The sequence below is a fragment of the Gavialis gangeticus genome, unplaced genomic scaffold (assembly GCF_001723915.1).
Source record: "Gavialis gangeticus isolate Ggan-Ray unplaced genomic scaffold, GavGan_comp1, whole genome shotgun sequence".
NCBI lineage: Eukaryota > Metazoa > Chordata > Crocodylia > Gavialidae > Gavialis > Gavialis gangeticus.
This window is the reverse complement of record NW_017728981.1, coordinates 1792257-1802693: the sequence shown is the minus strand read 5'-3', so window position 1 is coordinate 1802693 and position 10437 is coordinate 1792257. Positions and strand designations below refer to the sequence as shown.

At 63.9% G+C, this 10437-nt stretch overlaps 2 protein-coding genes across 8 annotated transcripts in view; both read right to left on the bottom strand.

Moving 5' to 3' along the window:
• Positions 1 to 5518, bottom strand: part of MYO1A (myosin IA) — a 17698-nt gene extending 12180 nt beyond the window's left edge. For 4 of the 5 annotated variants that reach the window (XM_019511579.1, XM_019511592.1, XM_019511601.1 and 1 more), the window contains exons 1-13: positions 5346 to 5518; positions 3652 to 3791; positions 3158 to 3273; positions 2931 to 3025; positions 2695 to 2799; positions 2540 to 2586; positions 2113 to 2176; positions 1732 to 1830; positions 1070 to 1173; positions 839 to 986; positions 600 to 718; positions 314 to 400; positions 7 to 72 (exon numbers count right to left, since the gene is read on the bottom strand). In XM_019511579.1, the coding sequence (XP_019367124.1) occupies positions 7 to 72; positions 314 to 400; positions 600 to 718; positions 839 to 986; positions 1070 to 1173; positions 1732 to 1830; positions 2113 to 2176; positions 2540 to 2586; positions 2695 to 2799; positions 2931 to 3025; positions 3158 to 3273; positions 3652 to 3774 (1173 nt within the window). In that variant the 5' untranslated portion in view covers positions 3775 to 3791; positions 5346 to 5518. The remainder of the gene's footprint in view (positions 1 to 6; positions 73 to 313; positions 401 to 599; positions 719 to 838; positions 987 to 1069; positions 1174 to 1731; positions 1831 to 2112; positions 2177 to 2539; positions 2587 to 2694; positions 2800 to 2930; positions 3026 to 3157; positions 3274 to 3651; positions 3792 to 5345) is intronic. The other variant, XM_019511586.1, reaches the window with a different exon arrangement.
• A 650-nt stretch (positions 5519 to 6168) lies between these two features.
• The window catches only part of NEMP1 (nuclear envelope integral membrane protein 1), an 11046-nt gene continuing 6777 nt past the window's right edge, over positions 6169 to 10437 (bottom strand). For all 3 annotated transcript variants that reach the window (XM_019511550.1, XM_019511558.1, XM_019511566.1), the window contains exons 3-9: positions 10115 to 10334; positions 9315 to 9387; positions 8932 to 9025; positions 8710 to 8824; positions 8267 to 8492; positions 7723 to 7896; positions 6169 to 7401 (exon numbers count right to left, since the gene is read on the bottom strand). In XM_019511550.1, coding sequence (XP_019367095.1) covers positions 7227 to 7401; positions 7723 to 7896; positions 8267 to 8492; positions 8710 to 8824; positions 8932 to 9025; positions 9315 to 9387; positions 10115 to 10334 — 1077 coding nt within the window. In that variant the 3' untranslated portion in view covers positions 6169 to 7226. The remainder of the gene's footprint in view (positions 7402 to 7722; positions 7897 to 8266; positions 8493 to 8709; positions 8825 to 8931; positions 9026 to 9314; positions 9388 to 10114; positions 10335 to 10437) is intronic.

Below are 10437 nucleotides of genomic sequence, written 5' to 3'. Positions count from 1 at the left end.
CTATACCTGGAAAATCTCGAAGCCGTAAATATCCAGGACACCCATCACCTTCCGCCGCTCGCCCACAGTCACCTAGGAAGCAAACGGGGCATTGGGAGCCATCGCTGGGACTCTGGGATCAGCTCAGGTGGGCGGCAGGGAGGGCATGGGTTCAGCCCAACACCAGCAAAACCCAGAGGGATCCTGCCTGGAGGGTGGGATCTGGGGGGTGGGATCTGTGGTGCTCAGATCCCCACGGCACTCAGCTTGGCTCTGCGGCCACCGGGCCTGCAGCTGGGCCCCCACGGGGGGCTCGATCCCCAGCCGCCCTCACCTGGATGCTCTCGTTGATGCGGGTCACCAGCCAGTCGAAGAGGCGGCTGTAGATGTTCTTGGCCAGCGCGTCCCGCCCGAAGTAGCCCTGGGAGCAGAGCCGGGAGTTACTCTATGGGCAGCCACCCCGGGCCCGCACCCAGACGGGACTCAGCCGTGCAGCCCCTCTGTTCTTCCCTTCCAGCGCAGTCTGGCCTGGCCCTGGGGACCCCACGGGGGGCTCCCACAGCAGGGGACTGAGGCCAAGGCCTTCAGCCTGAGGGGGCCTGGGGCAGGAAGGGGCTCACCTGGGCAACGCTGAGGGCCGTCACCACCTTCTCCTGCTTGGCCTCCACGGTGCGGGAGCACAGAGCCTGCTCCAGGATACTCTCCTGGAGCCCGATGAGCTCGCAGATGTCCTGCAGCACTGCAGGGGACCGGTGTGGGGGTCAGGTAGGGGGGCACGAGCTCCTGGCTCCATATAGGGCTTCTCCTGGGTGTGGTATGCACACAGGGGCCCCAATCCTGGGGTGCCTTCCCGTCCAACCTTGCATGTTCTGGATGCCACAGGCGTCCATGCCGCTGGCCTGGAACTGGCCGCTGAGCTGCAGGTCGCCCAGCTTGAGCACCACAGCCGTCACCTCCAGCAGCTGCATCACCTCCGCCTCTGAGAAGCCAATGATCCGCATGGCATCCTGCATGGAGAGGAGGGGGCGGGGGTCAGGCAGCGGTGAGGGGAGCCCCCCGGGATGCCGTGGCCCAGTGCCAGCGGCTGTACCTGCACGGCCTGGAAGTTGGTGGCATCGTCTATGCCCGGCAGGCGTGGGTCCTCGTCACCCAGGTAGCCATGGTGCCGGCAGTCGCGCTGCAGCTTCAGCCGCTCTGAGGGAGAGGATGGGCCACGGTGGTGATGTGGACCCCCCAGATCCCAAGCCCCATCACAGCGGCAATGGAGCCTACACCACCCAAACTGTTGCCAGGCCAGTGGGGTTTACACTGCCCAACCCCAACCTGCGCTAACGGGATCTACACCACCCAACTCCTTGCCATGCCAACGGGGCCGAGACTACCCAACCCCTACCTGCGCCAATAGAGTCTACACCACCCAACCCATCATCATGCCAACAGGTCCTACCCACACCCACAACCCCAACCCCACCCCAACCTGTGTTAACAGGGCCTACATTGCCCAACCCATCACCATACCGATGTTGCCCAACCCCCATCACCATGCCATCATACTACCTAGCCCCAACCTGCGCCAGCAGGACCTATGGTGCCCATTCTCCATCACCCTGTCAGTGGGGCCTGTACTACCTGACCTCAGCCTGTGCCAATGGGGCCTATGGTGTCCACCCCACCCCAAGGCCTACAGGGCCGTGCCCAGCACCCATGAGCCCCGCCATGCCCAGGACCACAGGTGGTGCGGCGCGGCCGTACTCAGCAGTGGGTCGGACGCCCCAGCCAGGAGCTGGTAGAAGATGTGGAAGTTCCTCTCGTTCTTGACGTGCCACACGACACGGGACTTCTCCAGAAGATCTGGGTTGGGCCGGGGAGACACGGGTCAGTGGGACAGGGGCCAGCACCATCCACCCATCGTCTGCGCACGGGGCTGCACCTGCCCTGGGCCCAGCTGCGCCAGCCTGAGCACCATGGGGAAGCCCCAGTCTTGAACTCAGGCTCTGCTGCAGTCCCAGCACCCAGTTCGGTGCTGGGGGGAGCCGCCTGGACATCACCAGCTGGAGGGCAGCAAAGCCATGTGCAGCACATGTGCATTGTGTGTGCAACACGTGTGCAGGGAGGGGAGACTGTTGCACTCACAGTTGCTTATGAGGCCTCCCAGGGGCTCGCCCTTGAAGTCGAACTCCACATCCATGTACTTGCCCTGGGAGAAAGGACTGGTCAAGGGCCTGGGGGGTGGGCAGGGGGTCCCAGCAATGCAGGGCTGGGCTGGGACATTGCCTGCCGTTATCCTGCTTCGTTGCAGGTGTCTCTACGGCTTCCTGCCCCCGCCCCCCACCCAGGGCAGACCCTGGGCAACCCCTCGCTCCCCCACCACCCATTGCTAAGGATGCCTGCAGCCAAGGATGCATTGGGGCTCCCCCCACCTTGAGCACTGCCCCCCAGGACAGCCCTAGGCATCCTAGTGCCACAGGGACCCCTCCCCACCCTGCACCCTGATGACAGTCACTCTTGCTCCCTGTGGGGCTTTGCCCCCTTGCCCCGGGGAGCCTGTTCTTCGACTCACGAAGCGGGAGGAGTTGTTGTTCCGGATGGTCTTGGCATTCCCGAAAGCTGCGGAGAGAGGAGGGGAACACTAGGGGCATGGCTGGCACCCCAGACCCCTCCAGGACCCTCCTCCAGGGCAGCTGGAGCCCCAGGGGCTGGATGGGGGGCACATACCCTCCAGCACAGGGTTGGACTGCAGCAGCTGCTCCTTCACCTTGGTCACATCGGCGCCTTTGCTGCACACGGCCGCCACATAGGACATCACCAGCTTGCTGGCCTCTGGCAGAGACAGGGCAGAGCTGGGGGGGGCAATACTACAGCCCCCCCGCCCATGCTGTCTGGGACCCCCCTAGCAGCAAGGAGCCTCCAGGGGCAGCAGAGACACTTGCCCCCTGTACACCCCCCCTCACCAGTCTTGCCAGCACCGCTCTCGCCGGTGATGAGGATGCACTGGTCCTGGTTGCGGTCCCGGAGAGAGCTATAGGCGTCTTCAGCAATGGCATAGCTGGGGGGGCAGATGCATCAGCCCCAGGGGCCCAGAGACAACTCCCACCCCCATGCTGGGCATCTCATGCCGCTCCCTGGCAGGGGTGGGGGCCTCGCTCAGTGGTTCCCCCCACCAGCCCGGGGCACTCACATATGTGGCTTCATGGCGTAGAAGTTGCCATTGCAGTATTGCTCCACCATCTCCGCGGAGTAGATGGGCAGCTGGCAGTACGGGTTCACTGAGATCACCACATTGCCAATGTAGGTCTGGGTAGGCACAAGGGCTGTGAGTGTGTGAAGGGGCGCAGGCAAAGAGGAACAAGCGTGCAAAGGAGAGAGCACAGGGGGCTGGGGGAAGGTGCATAAGGGCATGAGTGGACAGCATGTGGGGACATGCAAGGGCACAAGTGTGCAAGGGAGGCTGCGTGCAAGGGCAGCACTTGGGGGTGACCCAGGGAGAGGGCACAGAAGTGTGCAGGGGGGCAGAGAGCGGGGGGCACATGCAGGTGAGAAGGGCACAAGGGCCTGGGCACCAAGCAGCTGGGAGGGAGCAGCTGATCCCTTCTCCCCCCACAAATCTGACACTCGCCCAGAGCCCCCCCAGCCCGTGCGGCCCCAGCCTGTGCGGCCCCCCCCCAGCCATACGTAGATCTCCTTGTGCAGGAAGCGCTCCTGGAGGTTGCTGAGCAGCGACTCTTCGCTCAGGGGGTCTAGCAGCACCAGGTCGCCCACCCCCACTGTGGCCAGCACTGGTGGGTTCGCCTCCATGGCCCCGGCCCTGGCCCCTGTGCAGGTTGGAGGGGGGGAGCATGAGCTGAGTGGGGCGGCAGCCAGGACACCTGGGTTCCCTCCCTGACTCCAGGAGGGCAGTGAAGTCCCCACCAGGCCAGACCAGGGCGCCTGGGGCCCATTCCCATCAAGGGACTGAGCAAGGACGCCTGTGGTCTTTGGGGCTGGGGGCAGTTAATGGCAGCAGGGCTCAAGCTCCCTCCAGACATCTGGGCTCTTTCCCAGCCCCTGGCTTGGGGGAGGGCAGGTGTCGAGAGCCTGGAGCAGGGCTTGAACTCTGGGCACATCCCCTTGGGGTGCCCAGTCCAAGGGGGTGCAGACGGGCTCGGGGGAAATCAGCCGGACAAGAGCCAGGAAACCTGTGTCGGGGGGGCCCGAAGGGTTAACACGCAGGAGGCCACGCGTGACTCAGCACAGGAAGCTGGGGAGCCGTGGCCCAGCTGGGCCGGCAGGACGTGGCGGGGGCCGGATCCCAGGAATCCGGCGCCTGGCTCCAAAGCGGCTACCGGGCAGACAGGCCAAGGATGGGGCAAGTGTGTCCTTTGCTCAGAGCCCAGCTCCAGGAGGGCCGGGATGCCTGGGTTCCCTGCCCCAGCACCAGGCAGAGAGGGGGCACAGGCGGGTTACGGGCCACCAAGGCTGGGAGCCTGGATGCCTGGGCTCTGTGCCCATGCCCTCGTGGAGCTGGCGCACCTGTTTGCCTTTCCAGTCTCTGCTCCCTGGCTGAGGTCATCCCCTTCCCCTCCCCCCCGCTCCCAGCTGGCAGGTGGGGGGAAAGGACACATAACAACCCCCCCACCAGCCCCTGGCCGCCTGAACCAGGAAACGCTCCGGCTTTGCACCTGCTCATGCTTCCTGGAGCTGCTGGCTGCGAACGCACCCAAATCCCAGCCCCTGGGCTTGGGGGGGCTCATGAGGGCTCGGGGCTGGGTTTCCCAGGCCCCCATTGCTGCAGCCAGGGCTGCACTTGTCCTGACCCCCCAAAACAGGGGGGCAGCAGGGGCCTAGGTTGCACCCTTGATCCTGCAGGCCCCAGCACCCTTCACCTTTGGTTCACCAGCCCTGCGCCCGGCTGTAAAACTTTATCAGTTGTAAAAAGTTCACCCGGGAGCCCTGACACGCAGCTGGGGGACAGAAGCAGGCCCAGGAGCAGGGGCCAGGCCAGCAGCTGGGGCTCAGCTCTTAAGCTGGTTCATTAGCGGCTCTGAGGCCACAAGTGATCCCCCGGCAGGAAATCCTGCTGTGGGGATGCCCCTAACTTCACCCGCAGCTGCGATGGGGTCTGGGAAGAGCTGTTGAGGCTTGTTGGCACCTGGGGCTCTGCTCCCCCCTGCCCAGAGTGGGGGGCAAAGGGGCAGTGCCCCTGGCCCTCCCTGCAGCCCTGGGGCCCAGGCTGCCAGAGCCACCCCCATGGAAAACCAGCCCCTTTCCTCTCCCTGCAGTGTCGGGGCCAGGGCAGGACCATGAGGCCCTTCCCCCAAGAAGCCAGGGGCCACTGGGACCCCAGGGTGGGTGGCAGAGGGGGTTTACCCAGGGCTCCACACACTCACCTGCCCTGGGCGAGCAGATCGATGGCAACAAGAGAGCGGCTCGGGGGAGGCAGGGACCTGGCTGGGATGGAGCTGTCCAAGGTTCGCTCAGCCCGGCAGGACCCGCCTACTGGCACCACCCCCCCCTTCCTGCCCTGCTGAGGCAGCCCTGAGACTACAAAGCAGAGAGGAAACTGGGCCCTGCCCTGCAGCTCAGGCACCTGGGGAGTGGGGGGGAAATCCACCCATTTTACAGACAGGAAAGCCAAGGCACGTGGCGGCTATGCAACTTCCCAAGGCTGCCAGGGCAAGAGATGGTAGAGGCAGGACTGACTGGGTGCCCGCAGAGGGGCAGGAGGGCACATGAGTATAAGCAGCCCCAAGGCCCCGGCCCCTGCTGCAGCCCCCAGCTGTGGTTTAAGGACCTCATGAGCTGCAAGCTCCCCTCCCCCAGCTGCTCGATCCCTGCTGCCTGGTAGCTGGAGCGAGTCCAATCCCCAGGACCCATAAAACCCAGGGTGCAGCTGAGCAAGAAGCAGAGAAGCCGGGGTCCAAAGGGCATGAGCAGGTGCAGGCCGGGGCGGGGTGGGAGCCACTTACCTGGGTTCTGGGATACAGGCCCCAGCCCCATGCTCCCATCCAGAGGGCATTGGGTTGGCACAACATCCCCACCATGCCCTGGGAATGGCATTAACCCAGGGAGGGGGCACACAGAAGCTGGCACACACCACACAGGGACTCAGCGCCTACAAACCATCCCTTTATTAAAAAAAAATGAACCGAAGCAAGAAACAAAAAGCTTTGCCGACCGCAGGGAAAGGGAAAACAAAACAAAACAAAACGCTTGAGACGTAGCCAGGAGGGGCTGGGGGAGTGCAGGCAGCTGGGAACAGCCCAGCCCAGCCCCCTCGTGCCCCCTGGCCAGACATTCGGCTTCTCACTGCAGCAAGTAACAGAGCAGTTGCATAGGTTGCCGGCTCGTGGCCCCAGGGCAGGTGCCCGGACAGGGTGGAAGGGAAGGGGCTATGGCTGAGTCTATTGCTTACACAGTTGCATTAGCATTGTGTTTGTCAAGGGGAAGGTCCTGGCAGCTGGGACCAGGAGGGCAAAGCCTTCTGGGGAGGGAACTCACATGGCAGGCAGAACCCAGAGCCAGCTTTGGTGCATGGATGATGCTCCAGGCTAGCCTGCGAGGGGGCAATGCCCTCCAGCCCCAATCACGAACCCCTGGCAGGCCAGAACCAGGGGCCCAGAGGGTTTAGGCTCCTGCCCTGATGAGGACGGAGGCAGTGTGAATGGCTGGGGCCCCCTGGAAGATTCGTGGCCCAGGGCAGGCTGGACACGGTTGTCACACACAATTGCAGGCTTCTCAGGCCTGCCCTGGGTGAGCCCACAAGTCTTTGGTAAGTGTTAGCATGAGCAGGAGCTGCCCACACCCATCCCTTGCACACGCACACACACACCCATGTCCATCTCTCGCACGCACGCACACGGCTTCTCAGAAGTTGCCTGCTGATCACGCCAACGGTGGGTGCACAGGGCCTGAGTTCTGCTCCTGGAAATGAATGTCCATCTCCCTGGAGACAGGGCCCTGCGTTCCCCTCCTCCCTGGGGTCCTGGTGCAGAGCCCCTGCCCTGCCCGGAGTGAGGGCTAGCCCCCACCCACAAGCCTCAGCCCCAGCAGCCAGGCTGGGGGGGGCGGGGGACAGGGCCCGAGGCCCATCAGATTGTCTCAGCTTCTCCACTAAGGCCACTAGCTGGGGGCACGGGGCCACAGGGGACATCAAGACTGAGCACATGCCCCAAAAGCCCCCGCAGACCTGCCCCCTTCCCAGCCCCACACAGTCCAGCCCCAAGGCCTGCAGGGATTAGAGCCAGAGGGGCCATGGCTGGTGCCCCCCCTCACTCGAGGAACAGATAGGCACGGGGGGTGGGGGGCACTGGGGTGTCCTCAGCCTCGTCATCCTCCTCGAAGAGCTGTCCCTCCAGGTAGGAGCCGCCCAGGCCATACTCCTGCTCGTGCACCGACACCTCGTTGGGGGTTAGGTGGGAGGCGCCGCCCACAAAGTCTGCAAACCTGGAGCCGGTGGGGAAGCGCCATGAGCACAACCCCATTTTACAGATGGGGAAAACAGAGGCACGGAGGAGCTTTGCGGACACAGAGGGAAGTAGTGTTGCCTAGTGGGCACAGCTGCAGCTAGGACCCCCCTCTCATTTGGGCCAGAGGCACCTCGGACATCCTAGCCCCTCCCACACCTGTTTCCCCAGCTGGGAAATGGGGCTAATGCAGCCCTTGCTCCCAAAGTGCTGGGAGATCAAGCAGCCCAAACACTCACCAGGAGCTGGGGGGCACCTACATGGAAGGGAAGGGGGTACAACTGGCACATGGGGGGGGTACCTCTTTGGGGACTGGATGCGGGAGACAACAGTCCACGCAGAGAAGTCGGGGCTGCTGCAGTAGCTGCGCAGCTCCTCCAGGGCCCGGCGCGTCTCGGCTTCGCCCTGAGCCCGGTACTCCTCCTCCGTCAGCAGGCGCGGTGGGCTGGGCTTTGTTGTGGCCCTCCGCGCCATCCTGCCGGCACACGCCACACTCAGCCCCTGGCCAGGATGATTTAAGGGGGGGAGGGTCTTCCCAACCCTGCATCCCCACTCCATGCCCCTCTCTGGCTTTGGTCTGCGCAGTATGTGGTTGCCAGCTCCAGGACCCCCTCCCCAGTTGGGACCAGCCACGAGGTGGGGAAAGGCAGTGACTGGCTCCACCTAGCGGCCTGCCTCAGATCACCTGAGCATGTGGAGAAGCTCAGAGCTCATGCTCAGGTCTCACGGGCACCTGCCTCTCCCTTGGCTGGAAGCCAGGGGTCTCAGACACATGCCGGGGCCCAGGCATGGCACAGGGGTTGCAATTTGCACAGCATGACCCTTTGCCCCGTGCTCCACCTTACCGGTAGGCGGCATAGCCCCACTGCAGTGGGTACTCCAGGTACTTGGTGCCCACAGCGGTGGCTACGAAGACCAGGGCCATGGGGCGGATCTGGATGCCTGCGTACATGAGCAGCAGCCCCAAGAGCTGCAGGGCCCAGGCCAGGAGGCGGATGCTGCGCTCGTCCTCCAGCGGCCCATAGCGGTAGCACACAGCGAAGCTGCCCAAGCCCACCAGCAGCAGGTAGCCTGTGGGCATGAGGTGTGTGAGTGTCAGCGGGGGCTATACTGTGGGCCACGGAGTGGCGCACACACCCCCAGGCCCTGCCAGGCAGGGAACACAACGCTCCTCAGGCTCTGACCGCATGTGAGATAGGACTTGGAGACCCTTGCATGCCCCAGCCCCCGACAGCACAGGCCTGTCCACCTGACCCCTCCCTTTGCCCCTGCCCCTGGGGGCACTCACCCAGGAGGTACTGCCAGTAGCCCCTGCCGATCTCCTGCAGATTCTTGAAGACCAGCTGGATGAGGTAGAGCGAGAAGGACCAGCCGCCCACGAGCAGGAGGTAAATGGGGCTTTTCTAGTGCACAGCAGACAGGAGGATGAGATGTGTGGGGAGCTCTAATGCCCGCCACCCCGAGCTGGGCACCTGTGAGGGCAGCCCTGGCCCCTGCATCATGCTCTCACCTTTGGCATCACCCGTGACACCACATAGATGATGATGAGGAGGGAGGCCAGCAGGCCCACGCTAATCCCAGCCGAGTAATAGAAGAGCTGGCTCCTGCCGAGATCGCACACACCAGGCAGTTATCAGGCAGGACAGTGGCCTCATGCCCACAAAGGAGCCCCGTGGTGGGGAAAGTGCTGGGGAAATGCCCTGGGGTACGTACCATGGAGTTTGGGACTGGGCCAGTGCACGAGCCTTGGAGCCCCAAGGACTCTGGTCTTACCTGGCTGTTTTGAGACCAGCCCGGCCTGGGTGCAGCTGTGGGGCGCATGGGGCATTTGTAGGGCAACGCTCTCCAACCACCCCCAACTTGACTATGCGTGGGGGAGGAAAACAGACCCACCTGCTCAGCACATCCCCGCAGAAAAACAGCAGCAGCCCCAGGAAGAAAACTAGAAAGAGCTTGGGGTCGAACCCTGGAGGAGACAAGTGCCCCCACCCCAAGTCAGGGCACTCACAGGGCATCACCCTGGTGCACCCCCCCTCCCCCCATGTCCATTGCGGAGACCCAGGGAGGCTAGATCCTGAATGGAAGGGGTGTGCAAGGCCCTGCTAGATGCATGCCCCTAGAGGGCACCTTGCCCACCACAGCCCCTTCCCAAGCAGGCTGGACACTGCAGGCTTCAGGCCCACTTCTGCCCCCTGCAACCACCCCCCTGCCAGCCAGAGACCATGGGGCAGCTTCAGCTTTTGGGCAAACTGCCTTCCACACAGGGGCCGTGCCCTGCTACAGAGGAAGGCAAACGAACCTCCACCCTCAGCCTGTACCAGTCTGACCAGAGGGGAAATCCCTTCCTGCCCCAGTGTAGCATCACCTAGCCAGAGCACAGGGGCAAGACCCTCCAGCCAGGACCCTGTGGGGTTGGTGCCAGCAGGAGCATTGGCACAGCCCAGCCCCCATCCCCAGCCTGGGCTGCAGCAGCACCCAGTGCTTCTGGGGGAGGCTTGGAAACCCTGACGTGTAACAGAAAGAAGAGGAGGCAACCAGCAAGCCACCTGACTGGTCACCCCCATTCCCCACTGGGGCTGTGGGGAGCTGCTTCTAACCCCTCACCCTCACCCCGTGGCTGAGTCAGGGTTGGGGGCCCGGCGGTGATGGGGCCGCAGAGGTTGCGGCTGTGCCTGGGGGCAGGGGGCACATACAGCGCAGCACGATGACACTGTAGGTGGTGTCTGGCTCAGGCAGCTCCACACGCAGGCAGGTCTGGGGGCTGTAGAGGTCCAGACCAATATAGGTGTCATTTATCTTCTCCCTGAGGAGGGAGGAGAGCAGGTTCCAGACGCTGAATTGCTCCAGCTCCCGCAGGTCTGCCTCACTGTCTGCCTGTGTCACCCGCAGTGTCCTGGTGCTGTTGACACGGATCTGGGGGGGGAAGAAATCAGTCAGCAGAGTGGGGGGACATCAGGTGTCCCTGGGCAACCATCCACCTTGTCATGCATCCACAGATGCATCTTGAGCAGGTCCA